Source organism: Zingiber officinale, chromosome 4A (assembly GCF_018446385.1).
Source record: "Zingiber officinale cultivar Zhangliang chromosome 4A, Zo_v1.1, whole genome shotgun sequence".
Taxonomy (NCBI): Eukaryota; Viridiplantae; Streptophyta; class Magnoliopsida; order Zingiberales; family Zingiberaceae; genus Zingiber; species Zingiber officinale.
This window is the reverse complement of record NC_055992.1, coordinates 129,025,899-129,042,892: the sequence shown is the minus strand read 5'-3', so window position 1 is coordinate 129,042,892 and position 16,994 is coordinate 129,025,899. Positions and strand designations below refer to the sequence as shown.

General features: G+C 42.4%; 3 protein-coding genes and 1 pseudogene across 3 annotated transcripts; 1 reads left to right on the top strand and 3 right to left on the bottom strand.

Annotated features, from left to right (window-relative positions):
- Positions 1–5,789: 5,789 nt before the first annotated feature.
- Positions 5,790–6,595, bottom strand: LOC121973668. Its single transcript, XM_042525056.1, has 3 exons — positions 6,422–6,595; positions 6,228–6,317; positions 5,790–6,135 (listed from the first exon to the last, which is right to left on the bottom strand). Exons 1-3 carry the CDS (start codon positions 6,512–6,514, stop codon positions 5,845–5,847), a joined length of 474 nt encoding a protein of 157 aa, XP_042380990.1. The 5' UTR covers positions 6,515–6,595; the 3' UTR covers positions 5,790–5,844.
- Positions 6,596–8,527: 1,932 nt separating this feature from the next.
- LOC121972783 lies at positions 8,528–9,518 on the bottom strand (annotated as a pseudogene).
- A 2,838-nt stretch (positions 9,519–12,356) lies between these two features.
- LOC121971152 (E3 ubiquitin-protein ligase RGLG2-like) lies at positions 12,357–15,502 on the top strand. Its single transcript, XM_042522289.1, has 11 exons — positions 12,357–12,865; positions 13,136–13,220; positions 13,316–13,459; positions 13,526–13,639; positions 13,725–13,822; positions 14,038–14,117; positions 14,275–14,380; positions 14,473–14,600; positions 14,693–14,873; positions 15,085–15,141; positions 15,238–15,502. Exons 1-11 carry the CDS (start codon positions 12,668–12,670, stop codon positions 15,316–15,318), a joined length of 1,272 nt encoding a protein of 423 aa, XP_042378223.1. The 5' UTR covers positions 12,357–12,667; the 3' UTR covers positions 15,319–15,502.
- Positions 15,503–15,575: 73 nt separating this feature from the next.
- Positions 15,576–16,981, bottom strand: LOC121971154 (28 kDa ribonucleoprotein, chloroplastic-like). Its single transcript, XM_042522290.1, has 4 exons — positions 16,474–16,981; positions 16,228–16,329; positions 15,895–16,161; positions 15,576–15,829 (listed from the first exon to the last, which is right to left on the bottom strand). The coding sequence occupies exons 1-4, from the start codon at positions 16,912–16,914 to the stop codon at positions 15,764–15,766; spliced, it is 876 nt and encodes a 291-aa protein (XP_042378224.1). The 5' UTR covers positions 16,915–16,981; the 3' UTR covers positions 15,576–15,763.
- Between the last annotated feature and the right edge of the window lie 13 nt (positions 16,982–16,994).

Below are 16,994 nucleotides of genomic sequence, written 5' to 3'. Positions count from 1 at the left end.
GGAAGGTGTTGCTCCTGACTTTAGAAAATCTACTATAGTCGTTCGTCAGTCATTTGGAAATGTGAGCCTCTCCATCCAGTCGATGTGGGCGACCAGAGATACCTGCTCGATCGACTCTTGGATGACGATCAGGGATATCGAGCTAGCTAGCTTAGCCAGCTCATTCGCAGCCTGATTCTCCGCTCTGGGGATCTTCTGGATGAGCACCTCTCGAAAACTGGCCTTCAGTTTTTTGAAGGCTCCCGCATAAAGCTTGAGCCTGACGTTGCTTATCTCGAATGCTCCCGAAAGTTGATGAGCACCCAACTGTGAATCTGAATGAATCAAGACCTTGCTGGCTCCCACAACCGAGCGGCCTGTAGGTCCACTATCAGCGCCTCATACTCTGCTTCATTATTGGTCGTTCGATAATCCAGCCATACAGACAAGTGCATCCGTTCCTCGTGGGGGGAGATTAACAGCATACCGATCCCACTTCCTTGCCGAGTGGACGATCCATCCACGTACACTTTCCAGGTGGCTTCGGGCTCGGGATCTTGTACCTCAGTGACAAAGTCTGCTAGCGACTGCGCCTTGATGGCCGTCCAGGGTTGATACCGTATGTCGAATTCGCTAAGTTCTGTGGTCCATTTATTTAGCCGACCGGACGCCTCTGGATTAAGAAGGACCCTTCCCAGGGGGTTGTTTGTCATCACAACGATCGGGTGTGCCAGGAAATAAGGGCGGAGTCTTCGAGCGGCGAGTACCAGCGCAAAAGCTAATTTCTCGAGACTAGTGTAGCGAGACTCAGCATCCTTTAGTATGTGGCTTAAGAAGTACACAAGTTGTTTTTCACCGTCCGGCTTCACAAGAGCCAACCCGACGACATATTCAGTCGAGGACAAGTAAACTCTAAGGGCTTCCTCGGCGACCGGCTTGGCTAACACAGGTAAGGAATTGAGGTATACTTTGAACTCTTTGAAGGCTTTATCGCACTCTGCATCCCATTTGAACTTAGTGGCTCAGCGCAGAATCTTGAAAAAGGGCAAGCTCCGGTCGGCGGTCTTCGAAATGAATCTGGACAGTGCGGTTATTCATCCCGTAAGGCGCTGAGCTTCCTTCATATTTCTGGGAGGCGGCATGTCTTGCAACGCTTTCACTTTACTGGGATTTACCTCTATGCCCCACTCGGTAACGATATACCCTAGAAAGCGTCCACTTTTTGCTCCGAATAGACACTTCTGGGAATTTAGCTTGACCCCGTATGTCCTCAGCGTCCTGAAGGTTTCCTCTATATCTAGACAAAGGTTGACCGCTCAGATTGATATAATAAGTATGTCATCAACGTATACCTCCAGGTTTCGCCCGATCTGCTTTCGGAATACTTTGTTCATGAGCCGCTGGTATGTGACACCGACGTTCTTTAGTCCGAACGGCATGACGTTATAGCAGTAGGTGCCACCCACTGTAATGAAACTCACTTTCTCCTGGTCTTCTCGGGCGAGCGGCAGTTGGTGGTAACCCTGATAAGCATCTAACATGCATATCAGCTCGCATCCAGCGGTTGAGTCTACCATCTAGTCAATTCGGGGCAGAGGATAAAAGTCTTTCGGGCATGCTCTATTCAGATCCCGGAAGTCGATGCAGACCCTCCACTTATTACCCAGCTTGGAGACCAGTACCATATTCGTTAGTCAGCTTGGGAACTACACCTCTCGTATGTGGCTGACCTCCATGAGTTTCTCGACTTCCGCTCAGATGATGACGTTCTGTTCGGCACTGAAGTCCCTCTTCCTCTGCTTGACGGGACGAGCGTCCGGCCGGACATGGAGCTCGTGCAGCGCGACGCTCGGTGAGATGCCTGGTAGCTCGTGTGTTGACCATGCAAAGACGTCGTTGTTGCGTTGTTGGCACCTGATCAGCTCCTCCTTCGAGCTTGCTTCGAGGTCTGATGTAACGAAGGTGGTGGCCTCCGGTCGACCATCCCGGATCTACACTTCTTCTTTTTCTTCATAAACTAAGGTGGGAGGTCTTTCAGTTATAGCATTTACCTCGATCCGGGGGGTCTTCCGAGCGGACCTCGACTCGGCTTGGACCATCTCCACATAGCAGCGTCGTGCTGCCAACTGATCGCCTCTGACCTCTCCCACTTGGTCTTTGACAGGGAACTTGATCTTCTGATAGAATGTTGAGACGACACCCCGGAATTCACTAAGGGCTGGTCGGCCCAAGATGACGTTGTACGCCGAGTGTGCGTTCACTACGATGAAGTTTGTGGTCCGCGTCCTTCTGAGCGGCTCTTCATCGAGCGAAATAACCAATTTCATCTGGCCGACCGGCTAAACCTTGTTACGAGTGAATCCGAACAGGGGCGTTGTCATAGGCAGCAGTTCAGCCCTGTCGATCTGAAGTTGGTCGAACGCCTTCTTGAAAATGATGTTGACCGAGCTCCCAGTGTCAATAAAGATGTGATGAATAGTGTAGTTTACTATTACCGCTCGGATGATGAGGGTGTCATCGTGAGGCACTTCAACTCCCTCGAGGTCGCCAGGGCCGAAGCTGATCTCGGGCCCGTTCGCCTTTTCTCGGCTGCATCCCACGGCATGGATCTCCAGCCGTCTGGCGTACGACTTGCGGGCTCGGTTGGAGTCACCGCTGGTTGGCCCACCAGCGATGATGTTTATTTCCCCCCAGCAGTGTTGCTTCTATTTTCTTCCTCCCGAGCAGACGGTCTGGCTCGCTCATGGGAGGCTCGAGGGTTGCTTCTTAGTTGGTGCGGGTGTCGCTGCTCGGGTGACTGTCTGGCTACTCGCCGTTCGTCATTTTGATGATTGTGCCGTCGATCAGGCGAAGGCGATCGACGACGATAGCTCCTTGGCTTATTGACCGAGGCGAGACTCCGACAGTCGCGGGTGTTATAGGTTGCCGACTGATGAAGTGAACAAAACATGGGAGGTCCATACCTTTCCTTTCGGCTTAGGTCGTTCGGTCGCCACGTGTTGGACAGCGTGCGACCTTGATTCCTGATGCGACCTCATCCCCTCGCCACGTGGTTGATGAATGACTTGAGGCCTCCGCTCGGCAAAGAAGTCACCATCCGTCAGCCCCTGGGTGAAGGCGTGCATCATGGTCTCGGATGAGACTGCGGGGATGTCCAGAGCGACCTGGTTGAATCGCTTGATGTAAGCTCGGAGAGTCTCTCTGGCCCCTTGCTTCATGGAGAACAGACTGACGCTGGTCTTTTGGTAGCGCCTGCTGCTCGCAAAATGGTGGAGGAAAACCGTTCAGAAATCCTTGAAACTTCGAATCGATCCGTTCGGCAACCTCCGGAACCAACGTTGTGCGGAGGCGGACAGGGTGGTGAGGAAGACCCTGTATTTGACTCCGTCGGTGTATTGATGGAGTGTAGCGGCGTTGTCGAACTTACCGAGGTAGTCGTCCGGGTCGGTTGTACCATTGTACTCTCCGATCGCTAGAGGAGCGTAATGCTTTGGGAGCGGGTCTTGTAGAATCGCCTCAGAGAACTGGCGATTGATCCGCTCGGGGGATGACTTGGTTCGAGGTGTCTTTCCCTTCCCGGCCTCCCGCACGGGCGCTTCATCAGATGATCCTTGGTTGGCTTGGGCCAGTTCGGACGGAGTCTGGAACAGGGCTCGATGGAATGGAATAGGGGTAGCGGGTGCCTCTCCTGGTGTACCGGTTTGCCCTCTATTCTACGCCCACGTAGAAAATTGCTCCGGTCGATCTTCTAGTGTCGCTCAGCCACCTGACGCTGAGGTGGCCTGCTGTGCCAGCCGCTCAACGTGAGCCCTTTGTGTTGGTGCGGGTAGCACTAACGGTCTAACCTAGGTTTTGATGAATGACAAATAGGTTAAGTTAGTTTGTTGTTGTCTGACACTTTGATCGAGTGTGCAGGGGAAGTCCAGACAGGTCGACGGGCTGACCGGATGTCTGGCACGAAGTCCAGCTAGGTCGACGGGCTGACCGGATAGCTAGCGAGAAGTCCAAGCGGGTCAACGGGCTGATCGGATGCTTGGCGAGAAGTCCAGCTAGGTCGACGGACTGACTAGATAGCTGGCGAGACGGGTCGACGGGCTGACCGGACGTCTGGCAGGTAAGTGAGGTAAGTCACTGGAGGGGAGTGACTGCGAGGACGCGTTCCCGGGAAGGGAACATTAGGCGTCGATCCGGCTTAGATCCATTTCCGATATCTAAGTCGAGATCGTGACTAGATTCCAGTCTCGGAAAGACGGAATCTAAGTCATATTTTTACCGTTAATTCTATTTCATAAATTGTGTTAACAATCTGTGTTGCAGAATACATATGTGCCTCGGACTAACTCTGTTTTGCAGGAAAGGAAGTTTCTGGAAACAGGAGGTCCGGGCGCCCGGAAGGGATCCGGGCGCCCGGAGGTCCAGGCGCCCGGAGGTCCAGGCGCCCGTAGGTGAATTTTATCCAGGCCGAGTCGTCGCCACGTGGAATTCGCTGATTAGACCTGCCACGTCTCACCAGGGCGCCCGGAAGGGATCCAGGCGCTCGGAGCAGCATATAAAAGAAGCCCCAGGGATGGAGCTTTTTCAATAATCAATCTGAGAACTCTTCTACTGCTGGTCCTGCTGCTCTACGTTCCTGCGACGCCAACAAAGCTCCGACAAAGTGCTTCTTCGATTTTTAGTTAATTTCTTTGTCGATATTACTTTGTTTCACTAGCATTTCCTGTATTCATTTTGTAATTATATTCGAATTGCTAGTGATTGCCCAACGAAAGTGGTCAAGGACCACGGGCCTTCGAGTAGGAGTCGTCATAGGCTCCGAACGAAGTAAAAACAACTGTGTTCATTTACTTTTCCGCTGCGTAGTTTTACTCGACTTTTCGAATCGATATTCACCCCCCCCCCCTCTATCGAATGATCACGGTCCTACACTTTGTTGCTATTCTACTATCTTCGCTGCTTGCGCCTAGATGAGCCCGTCGAGCTCTTCTTGGGAGAGCGTCACGGTGTGTTCACATCTAGCTTCTTCCATCGTCTCGGGTTCGGATTCAGGTGCGTTTCCAAAGACGGCGCCAATTTGATCATGTCTGAGAGTCGAGTTGACGGACGCTGGGGACGTGGCGCTCTACGCTGTCTTCGGCTGCCCTCCCGATGACGTGGACCTCCGGCGAACCTGCAATAAAGCCGGGCCGGGAAGGGGTTCTCGATGACAACCCTCCGACGCTCAAGTCAGGCAACGACGAGATGAAGTAGCACTACAACAAAAATCACTTTTCGCAGCGCGCAAATTCACTTTTCGCAGTGCACATTGCATGCTGCGCAGTTAAAAGCTGTTGAAAGTCCTATACTATTCGCGGTGTGAATTGCGCGCTGCAGAAAATACTATCCGCGACGCGCATTGCGCGCCGCGGAACAAGACTATCCGCAGCATGCAATACGCGCTGTGGATTGTATTTTTCATGAAATAAAAAATAATATCCGCAGCGTGCAATGCACGCCGCGGATAATAGTATCCGCGGCACGCAATGCACGCCGCGGAAAATAATATCCGCGGCACACAATGCATGCCGCGGATAGTAATTTCCGCGGCATGCATTGTGCGCTTCGGATACTATTTTCTGCAGCACGCAATGCGCGCCGCTGATAGTCTAATGAATGTAAAACAAAATAATTTCATTATGCTAAAACAATCAATAAACATTTCACAATAAATTAAATACAAATCCAATCCACACACAATTAATAAAAGTCATTTCATTATACCAAAAAATAATTTTAAGATCCAAGAGTAGCTATTACAAACTTCGATTAAACTAGTTATTACATATCAACAATTAAACTTACGATCCACACAAATTAGTATATTATGTATCAATCACACAATACTATAAATTTCGATAACCATGCAACCGTGCTTCCTATTGCATCATCAAGAAACTGCATTTCATCATTTGATCGAATTAGGTCCACCTTTTCCACCAAAACTTTATCAACCCAAACTTTCCAACATGATCCACCAAGAATAACGTGATGCACTTTTGTGTTTGGATCTGTGGATGCAATTCGACCTTCTGCAACAACTAATTCTTCAGCAGACCAATGAAGCAGCTTACATTTAGTATTAGCACAGATATCTCCACGACTCACATTTCTCAAATTTGACTGTAAATAAACAATACAAAGTTATTAATTCAATCACATATATTTTTGTAATAATTTTATGATTCAGAAATACATAATTTTATGATAATCACCTGAAAAACACTTTTTTTGGCACCAATATTGATATCGCTATTACTACCAAATTCATTCCCAATACCGCTACAAATGCCACCACTAGCAATCTAATTTTACAACCAAATCGTGTCAAGCAATGTCATCATGATAATTCAAAAGCATTTAAGTGTACATATCAAACTTATTTTATATATATTGTTTACTTACTAACCTGTTCTGGATGATTTTGTTGTCTCATACTTTGTAAAAACATAAACCTCATTTCTTGCATTTCTAGTTGATTTTGTTGCCTCATTTCTTGCATTTGTTGTTGAACATTTTGTACTATAGTTTGAAGTTGTTGAACCGTTCTATTTTGTTGCACAGAAGCTCCAACTTTCGATGTGTTACTCCAAAGCCCATTCCGCGCACTCTACCCTGAGCTTCTTTGCCAAACACAATGCTAATTGCATCATCAACAATATTAGTTGTGTTTTGAGATTCGGGTAGACATTCTAATATTTTTTTCTGCAACAAAAAAAAACTTTCAATATATTATCATTAATGTAATAAATGACTATACAGAACATCAACATATCATGCATGTAAATGAAATCAACATATAATAAAGAAATCAACTCATGTGAAAATTCTGAAATAGAATAAAGAAATGCACAGCTTCATATACCACGGGTGTTACAAAAATTATTATCAATGAACTATAAAAATTTCTTCATGTGAATAAATGAACTATACTGAACTTAGTTCAGTTCAGAAGTCAACTAAATTCAAAGGGTGTTACAAAAATTATTATCAAAACTAAGTTTAAACAATAAGGAATTTTAAAACTCACTTCATATACTAAGCAAGATTAAAACAGACAGACAAACTTTAGAGACTTATGTTCACTGACCATATGAGAAAAAACCTCAGACTATTATCAGATACTGATTTAGTTCCAAAGACAGAGTAAATACAAAGGATGACACAAAAATTATTATCAAAACTGGTAAATAAATGAAAAAAACCTACAATAGCGAATTTGAATAACTAATAACTAGCAAAAATAAACCAAAGCAACAAAAACATAACACGGTACGAAGTCAGAAATGGCAAACACAGCTACAATTGCATAGGCACATATTTCGAAAATTAAACACATTTTACATACATTCTTACGGATCTAAAACAGGTTACAAGCACTTGACAATTACAATGTTTCTGCTTCATAAATTGAGAGACTACTGACAAGCTTAATGCCAGCAAAGATCACAGAGAAAACATAAAAAAATCAATGGAAGGTTTAGCTGCAGCATTGCATGAAAGGTTTACTGACTCCAAAGAAAATTAAGAAAAGCTTTTGTCATAGCAATCTGAAATTGAAGATTATAAGCTTCAGAGTGAGCGATTAAATTCAGAAATCAAAAACACAAGGAGATCTTAAGTATAAAAAGTCATTGATTTACAGTAGCACTCTTACAGCAACAGAGTAACAGATGATGAAATACCAGCAAGAGATGAATAAACTAAAATGGAGATCTTAAGTATAAATGCTTATGAAAAACCATATGAGTGGAATAAAATACCAAAGAAATCTAAAATGAGTGTGTCCAACCTTTTCTTCTGGCACAAAAACATCCTTATATAAGTGATATGCCTCTCTACATTCATCCTCTTTTTGAACTACCTTCATCTTGAGATTGTGAGTTATAAGTTTCATCATGGAAAACCCAAATAGTGTAAGTAGGATCAAACCCCTTAATAATTAAGTGATCGTACACTTGGTCAAATTTCATATACTTTTTATTTTTACAATGCTTGCAAGGACATAAGATTACTTTACGTGTTTTTGCATAGTTCCTAGCTTGTGCAATAAATTTTTTAACCCCTTCTTCATACTCGGGTACAAGCCTTGAAGGCAGATGCATCCATTTCTTATCCATCTTGTGAATAAACCTTTTTCATTTATATGAAATAATTATGAGATTTTATCAAAATATATGTATAAGAAAACATCACATAATAAATAAAAAACCTAAATATAAAAAATTGATTCCTACATCATAATATTTTGTAACGATCCAATTAATAATCATTGACCACAATCTAATATAAAACTAATTACATCTGATGTGAAAAATATAAAGAAGATGTTCATTATATAACTTAGATGACCACAATCTAATATAAAACTAATTAATTGCATCTGATGTGAAAAATATAAAGAAGATGTTCACTATATAACTTAGAATTGAGAAGTGGTCACTGATATAAAGAAGATGTTCACTATATAACTTAGAATTGAGAAGTGGTCACTGTTATATATGTATCCCTTTGCCTATAAATATACCACAAGCCATACAACTCCATTTGAAGAGGTTTCATCCACAGTTTTATTGGGAACAACTGAATCAGGGACCTCATGATGAGCATTCTCTCTAGGTGGAGAGTTATTAAGAAACTCTAAAAACTCATCCAGCAGTATTCCATCAAATTCAAGAAAATCATGGTTGGAAGATGTCTCAATGATAGCAAAGGTCATAGCTTGCTCAGTCATAGGATTGAACAAAGTAGTCTGACAATCTAAGGATTATGGACCAAGAGGAAAAGAATCTTCAGTAGTTGTGTCATCATCATAATCCTCTTCGTTAAAAGGTGCACCATATTGCTCCCCAATTTTAGGACCTGAACCACTTTTCTAGAAGATTTTGCAGACAACATATGCATCCTAAAAGAATCTAGCATCAACCAGTTCCTTGCTTTCTAGTCTGTACTCATACATCATCCAGTCAGTTCTAATGCCTTTTGGAAGCTTTCCTACATGAAAAACCAAAGATTTCCTCATCCCAATGGTAGAAGAGTTGTGAACAACATCTTTATCCTTTCCAGTAGTTTTCTAGTAGCCATTTCCAGTTGTGCGATTTTCTCTAGAGCCATTAGGATATTTTCTATCTCTAGCACAGAAGAAGTACCACTCAAGGTCTTTGTTATGCAATTGAGATTTGCCTGGGAGATCCCAAGGGGCAAATTTGTACAATTCAATTTCAGTAATAGCTTCAAAATGGAAAGGCTTTTAAACAACAAACAGGTTATTAAACAACTAATTCTCTTTCAGAACAACAAACAGGTTAAATAATATTGCTCTTTCTAAGACTAATAACAACAAACAAGTTATGAGCATAGAATTGTACCAGATTGTGTTCCTCGACAGCTCCCTTCTTCTCATTTGACTTCCTAGCTGTCAACATTTCCACAATGATTTCTTTCTTTTTCTTCAGTTCGGTGCGGGGCTTCGTCAGCTTTAGGTGGAGCGCCTGGAAGCCCACCATGGCTCTCAGCAACAACAGCATGCCCTCCACCCCTTTCCACTTGGCTCCATCACTCGCAACATGCTCGCCACTATCTCCATTGTGCTCACACAACCCCTAAGCATCAGCTCTGACTCGAACGTGCTCGGCCTCTCCACCAGTCGATCACATTTGCCTAGTGAAACCCTAACAACAAATCACTCGAGGAACGACGCGCTCGCCGCCACCATCTTCTTGGCTTACCTCCATGTGTCGTCGAACACAACGAGGTGGACGGAGGACAAGGGAACCCCCTCGGTGGAGAAGAGGGAGAGATTCCTGACGCCGAGGAAGAGGAAGACAATGAAGGGGTGAGGCCTCTTCCCCTGCCTTTAACCCGACCGGCGCTGGCTCCACCATCGTAGCCTTCGTCCTCTACTCATAACGAGAAGGAGGAGGACAACGATAGCGGATGACGAGCGGCCTTTCTTCGACCTCGAGTTCGCTGTCGTTACAGATGACGAGGAAGAGGATGAGTCGGGAGAGAAGAGGGGAGGAGGTGGAGAGGGAATTTAACTTCACTGTGGGCACCGATGGAAGCTACAGTGCGCATCCTCTTCCTCGTAGTCAGTTGGCAGAGGGTTTATGGGCAGAGAGGGATTGCGGCAGAGAGGGGTTGCAGAAAAATTCGGCGGAAAGAATTTGAGGAAGAAAGAATTTGGTTTTTTTTTGGAAGGCAAAGGGTCTGTGAGCAGAAAGAATTCATAAAATCTTTAACAAATTATTTACAGCGTACAAGTAAGTTGCTATTAATATTTAATTTTAATAAATAATATTTATTTATCATGTGTATTTGTTTACGCCGTCATTTATATAATTATAATAATATTAACAGTGCACTCTGTATGATGTTAATATTAAGTTTTAACAACGCACTTTATATGCTGTAGAAAAGTTTATTGACAGTGTACTTTTTTTTGCATGCCGTTGTTTGTTTAAATATTATACTATTCGCAGCGCACATAATTAAGTGCGCCGTAAAAACTATTATTAACGGCATGCTCTAATTGCACGCCGTTAATGATGTGCTGCGGAAAGTCATATTTGTTGTAGTGTAGAAGCAGAGTAATGAGACAGTAGCTACAGTGATGAATCGTGCATACCTCCGTCGAAGTCTGGGGGTCCTTATATAGGACCCCTAGGAGGCGCGCGCACGCTTCTTGAGGCGTGCACGCTCTTCTAAACATACCTCGGAATGAACGTGTCAAAAAAGTGTGCCTGACATCATACCACAACTGTCTGAGCATATCTCTGACATGACAGTGGAAACTTCCACCGTACGATTCTCTGTCCAGCCTAGTAGCTGACCATGCTGTCTGTCGGCGGCACCTGACTCGAGGAGGATACCACTAGCTGTCTGCCTCCTTCGTCCATTTTTGCGCCTCTTGTTTGTTTCCGGGTTCGCCCAGCAGCCCAGGCGGTCAAGCGCAGTTGCGTGCCAAACCGAGCGGGAAGGCCCCTTGGTCACTCGGACGGGAATGCGTTCTTTAGTTGGTTAACAGCTCAGCCGAGCGGAAGGGTCACTTGGCCCATCAACTCCTCTGTGGGCAAATTGTGAGCATCGGAAGTCCGACCCATGGTCGAGCTATCTTCGCGCTATCCTGGCCGATCAGACTTTATCTCTCTCCGATCGATAAAATCTTTAGGTTGACCATCTTGACTTTGATCTTCACATGTCGTTGACCACTACCCATGTGGGTCTCCCTATGCTTACCACTGAATCATTCTACTTAGTGCCAAAAAAGATTGATGTTCTTCTCAACTCTACAGCAATTAGGCAGGTATTTTATTTTCGATTTATTTCGATGATGGATAAAAAATTTCTATAGAATTGAACCAGTCATTTTTTTTAATTAATTGATTTGAACAATGAGATACATATATTCAACAAAATATTGAAAAAATATATATCGAAAGGAGAATAAAATAAAATTTTCTTTTTTAATTGTCAACAAAATATTATTTCCTCATTTTTAATTAGAGGTGTTTCTTGACTGTTTTTTTTTTCTGCTTCTCTACAAATATATTCAAAAGTTTCTATAATTAATCAATTAAATAAGCAAAAAATTCTACTAATATTACGAAAACCAGGGATGACTCGGCGTCTTCGTTGAACTTGATTTTTATACAAACGCGTAGAACTGGAGGAAAAAAATCCATTTTTTAAAATTAATTAATTAAAATATTGTATCCATTTTGATTTTTACACAAACACGTAAAATACCTAATTTTTTGAAAATAAGGCCGAAGTTAAATTTGACCAATATCCCTTAGCTCATTAGCTTTATTACGATTTAAAGATAACAACGAACCACCACGGCACGGTGCAGGTTTTTTTTTAGCTAAGAACTTCTAAGAATACTCACAGTAAGAACTTTTCTCTAATAGAAAGATGATCCTAAGAATATTGATGATGAATTTAATTTATTCAGGTATCCGGTGAAAATTTTCTATAAAATTCATCGATTCATAGAACTGAATATTTAGATTATCAAAAATAAAAAAATTAACAATCAATAGTTGATAGTACAAAAATTAATTGATAATCAAATGTTTACTAATATCTAATTCATCATCAAGTTGAATTCAAATTTACAAGTATCCATTTAGTTTAACCATTTAAGTAAAATATCCATATGAAAAATAATAATAATTCACTTATTATGCACTGAGTTTCATTAGCCACTTTATTTTTCAGATTACTATCGGAAAAGGCTGTTAAGTAAATCGCCTAAATTATTTAAAAAATAGTAAATCGCCATTTGATTTTTCTTTTTTTCTTTTTTTTTAAAAGAGTGTTAGCACGTGTTGAACGCAGGAAAGATCGAGATGAAGTCTCAAGTCCGCAACCGTCGACCGCCTCTTCGTGCTCCTCCTCTTCGATTTCTTGCAATCGACGCCGCCGTCGTTCCGCCCAAATCACGTCAACGACGAACTTTCACGTCATCTACGCCGATCGCATTCATCATTGCAGCAAGCAAGACGTCTCGATTCTCCAGCGTGTCCTCTCTCTCTTATTTTATCCTGAAACCTATCGCCTGATCCATCTGTCCTCCGATTGTTGTATTTTTTTTTTTTTTTTTTTTTGCGAAGAATCGATTTCGTAGTTGAGGCGATTGTTTCTTTCTTTGATGGGAGCGAAATGCGCCAAGGGATTCTCGCAGGAGACGGATTCTCGTAGCTACGCCCAGTCCCGGCAAGTGACTCAGTATCGAAATTCGAACAGCAGCCACCACTCCGCTCCTGCTGCCGTTCGATCGAATGATCCGCGGCCGAGGATTGAACGGAGGTATTCGCGAATAAGCGACAACTACGAGACTTTGGAGCAGGTAATTTGATTATAAAACTGCTGCTCAAATATCTTCAGAAACTTGCTGCCGAAAAAAAAAAAATCATTTTGCTCTCCATCCATGATCTGTAATTAACCAAATTGCCAACATGAGTGTTTCTCTTTTGCGGTTTCTCTGATTACTTCCCTGGATCAATTTTCTATATTCAATCAGTTCTTCTTGTTAACAGTTTCAAGTTTTTAAGATCGACATCTATTCAAATATTTAACCGTTCTTATCTTCTTCATTGATTTAATTTTTCTAATGCAGGTTACCGAAGCGCTAGCAGAGTCTGGCCTTGAGTCCTCTAATTTAATTGTAGGCATTGATTTCACAAAGAGCAATGAGTGGACAGGTCAGACTATCTAATGGAGATTGATATCGCAGTGAACGTTATTCCTTATTTATGTATAGGTCATGATTCTCGCTGTTTGATAAATTTGGTGACAGGCAAATTCTCATTTGGTGGCCGTAGCTTGCATCACATTGGAGATACAACACCGAATCCTTATGAACAAGCAATCTCCATTATTGGACGAACCTTATCAGCATTTGACGAAGACAACTTGATTCCTTGCTTTGGGTTTGGAGATGGTAAACGTTTACTACTAATGGTTGTCCTTGTGTTTTATTAACAACCAAAATATTTGATCTTTCCAGCATCCACGCATGATCAAGATGTTTTTAGTTTTTATCCAAATGAGCAACCTTGTAATGGTTTTGAAAATACTCTGGCACGATACAAAGAACTACTACCTCATCTGAGATTGGCTGGTATTTGTTCTTTCAATTACTTTCAAGGTAGAAATGTTTCACTATATATTTTCCTATTTTTTCTTAATTTTTACCCGATCTATAGGTCCGACCTCTTTTGCACCAATTATTGAAATGGCTATGACTATTGTGGAACAGACTGGTGGTCAGTACCATGTTTTATTGATAATTGCTGATGGACAGGTATATATTTCCCTAATTTTCTTTGTTCTGTAACCTAAACCAAAGTATAAGAAATGAACATGCTATGGTTAGTTTCTGTGTGTCTATTTCTATTGGAGAGAATGCTTTCTTATGGTGCTTGATTAATACAATAATAAATTTTTGGTAGAGTGGAACGGCCTATTGATACAATTTATTTGAAAATATTTCAGTCTCTAAAAGGTTAGATCGTGCAGGTTACAAGGAGTGTAGATACCCAATTTGGTCACTTTGGTTCTCAAGAGCAGAAAACTATAGATGCTATTGTCCGAGCAAGGTTTGTTTATGCTCCTTGTTATATCAAATACTAAACACTATCATTTCCATCTTCGAATATGTATACTATTAGATACAACAATCCTCAGTTGGTTTTTGAGAAAACTGGCTGCTCTATTCTTTGAATTAAAGCATTAACATTTTTCATACGATTGCAGTGAATTTCCATTGTCAATAATCTTAGTTGGAGTTGGAGACGGTCCTTGGGACATGATGAAAGAATTTGACGATAACATACCTGCCCGTTCCTATGACAATTTCCAGGTAAAAAGACCAGTAGAGTTTAATTCAAGTAAGTATGCACAAGTCGAGTTTCTCTGCGAAATAACTCTTAATTGAGTTTCATTATCCGGCAGTTTGTCAATTTTACTGAGATAATGGCAAAGAATATACCTCTAGCAAGAAAAGAGGCAGCATTTTCTCTCGCAGCATTAATGGAGATACCTTCTCAATATAAAGCAACTATAGACATGGGGATATTGGGGTAAGGTTTCTCTAGCTTCTGGATTTTCCCCATGTCATTGATTTGTAATAATTTATGTTCTTCTTTGGCGCGTATCTGCCATGAACAAGCAGTTGTCGAACAGGGAAGTCTCCTCGAAGGGTACCTCTTCTTCCCCCCACTGGAAAAAGCAAATCTTCTTTTGGATATGATAGCTCCAAGTCATCGAATTTCCATCAGGGTTCATCACCCTATTCTGGTTATAGAGCAGAAACCAGTGCACGAACTGCACCAACATCGGCCTTCGAAATTGAGGTATTACTTTCGACACGCAATATTGGTATTTAACCCTTTGGCGTGTCTGCAATTTTTCCCTCCACATTCTCTTATCTCCTTTACTTTTTGATGCTATTTCTCTCCTGTCCAAGTAAACAAGGCGCAAGTTCTCAACTATCAAAATTCATCGAATATTAGCTTTTGATAAATTTCTTCACATATATACATTACACTTTTTTTTTCCTTCCAGATTTGTCCAATTTGTTTGTCTAATCCAAAAGACATGGTCTTCGGCTGTGGGCACCAGGTAAACACTTGTAGCAGCACTCATGCAATTTACACACTAAATTATCAATACCGTGCCCCTCTAATTCTTATTCTTGTTTAATTTGACTTCATGCAGACATGTTCCGCCTGTGGCCCAAGTCTTCAGTCATGCCCTCTTTGCCGTACTGAAATCCAGACTAGAATAAAGCTCTACTGATCAAGGTGAAAAGCCTTGCGGCAGGCCTTCCTATGGAGGTCTTGTTGCAAGACAATGCATAAGACATAGTAGTCTGACTAGTGTCATTTTGTGTTTGAAATTTTTGTTTATTTTTTGGTGTTGCTAGGTTTAGACATTCTTTTGAGGAAAATTTGATTAATTCATTGTCAATCTTGATTGACATTGGTCACTTACTGTATCTCAGACTCAATTCGTCTAAACCAAACATCTCTTTCCAAGTTCCAATAGTTGTAACATAATGGACAAGGCAAACATGCTTTGACATGTAGTAAATAAAACAATAACGATACAAGACCAATGTTTAAGTTTAACCCTAATTGATAGGAGGGTTAACAAAATTGATAGATAGGCACATTGAACCTCATTAAGTATTTTGTCGACAGGATTTCTCTTTTCCGACGAAACAGTTCTTGGCTCTTCAAAATTAAAGAACAAAGTTTCTTCTTTGTGGCTCTGCAACTTTAACTTTTAATGTATGACCGTCCAAACTCTGTCAACAAGACGATAAAATAATTAAATTAATAGCATGCGATTAGACAAATTATATGAACTGACCTGCCCATTAAGAGCAGCAATCGCATCATCCCTTTGAGACTGTGATGCCATTTTCACAAAGCCATAACAACGTGAGAGTCCAGTATCGTTGTCGTATATCACTTTTGCTTCCAGCACTTTTCCATGTTCGTTAAATAGTAGTTCCAAACGGTCATCATCCATTGTCGAAGGCAAACTGCCGATAAATATTCTAAAAGATCTTTCAGAATTCCCATGGGGTCCCTTGGGAGCTGCTTTGTTTACAGACAAAAGCCTGCCATCAAATTCCTGTTTCATTCTACCAGTCAGTTTCAAAGATGCATGTCCTACTAAATGACTACAAGGACAACTTACATAGTTATTAAACATTTTCACAGCTTTCTCTGCTTCTTGAGCAGTGTTCATGGTCACAAATCCAAAGCCACGACTCTGGCCAGTCAACCGATTGTAAATTACCTAAGCAAATACAGATGTTATTACTTCAATCAAAACCCTAAGCAAATACAGAGCAGGAAAAGAGAACAATGCGGAAGAAGAAGAAGGATAAAAAAAACCCAAATTTGTGCATCGAACACTAAGAAGGGAAAGTTTTTTCCGTACCTCGGCGACCTCAACGGCGCCAGCATTCTCGAAGAGCTGGGAGAGCTTCTGGCTGTCCACATTGTAGGGGAGGTTTCCGACGTAGAGCTTGATCTTGTCCGGTGGAGCAGCGTAAGGATCCTCCTCCTTTGGGTTCTCTACAAACCCGTCCAAACCCTGGGCGATTGTCCCAGGCTTCTCGGTCTGCTCCTCTTCTTCTCCGGCTAATTCCTCGAGCACAGGTGTGACTCCCAAGTCAAGCCCCTTCTGGAAATCCCAGCGTGAGGTCCGGGTCACGAGGGGAAGAAAAGGGGGCTTCTTGCTGAGAGAAATCGACGACGAGGAAAGGGAAGAGGAGAGGCGGAGGGGCTTAGACGAGCGGAGAAGAGGGATGAGTTGAGGAAGCCAGGGCTCGGAAGAGAATAAAACGGGCGGGAGGGAAGGGAGAAGGGCATCGGCCATGGTAAGCTTGAAGGGTATGCTTGCCGCCCTGAACCGTAAATTGGAAGGCGAAGAGAGAGAAGATAAAGGAGAGAGGATAT

Bases quoted from the DNA above. Each gene is read 5' to 3' on its own strand.
- LOC121973668 (XM_042525056.1), bottom strand. From the start codon at position 6,514: ATGCAAGAAATGAGGCAACAAAATCAACTAGAAATGCAAGAAATGAGG. The intron at 6,318-6,421 runs GTTAGTAAGTAA...TTGTAAAATTAG, and splicing joins AACAAAATCATCCAGAACAG to ATTGCTAGTGGTGGCATTTG. The intron at 6,136-6,227 runs GTGATTATCATA...GTTTATTTACAG, and splicing joins CCAAAAAAAGTGTTTTTCAG to TCAAATTTGAGAAATGTGAG.
- LOC121971152 (XM_042522289.1), top strand. From the start codon at position 12,668: ATGGGAGCGAAATGCGCCAAGGGATTCTCGCAGGAGACGGATTCTCGT. The intron at 14,381-14,472 runs GTAAAAAGACCA...ATTATCCGGCAG, and splicing joins GTTCCTATGACAATTTCCAG to TTTGTCAATTTTACTGAGAT. The intron at 14,601-14,692 runs GTAAGGTTTCTC...ATGAACAAGCAG, and splicing joins ATAGACATGGGGATATTGGG to TTGTCGAACAGGGAAGTCTC.
- LOC121971154 (XM_042522290.1), bottom strand. From the start codon at position 16,914: ATGGCCGATGCCCTTCTCCCTTCCCTCCCGCCCGTTTTATTCTCTTCC. The intron at 16,330-16,473 runs GTACGGAAAAAA...GTATTTGCTTAG, and splicing joins GCGCCGTTGAGGTCGCCGAG to GTAATTTACAATCGGTTGAC. The intron at 15,830-15,894 runs GTCAGTTCATAT...TCTTGTTGACAG, and splicing joins TTGCTGCTCTTAATGGGCAG to AGTTTGGACGGTCATACATT.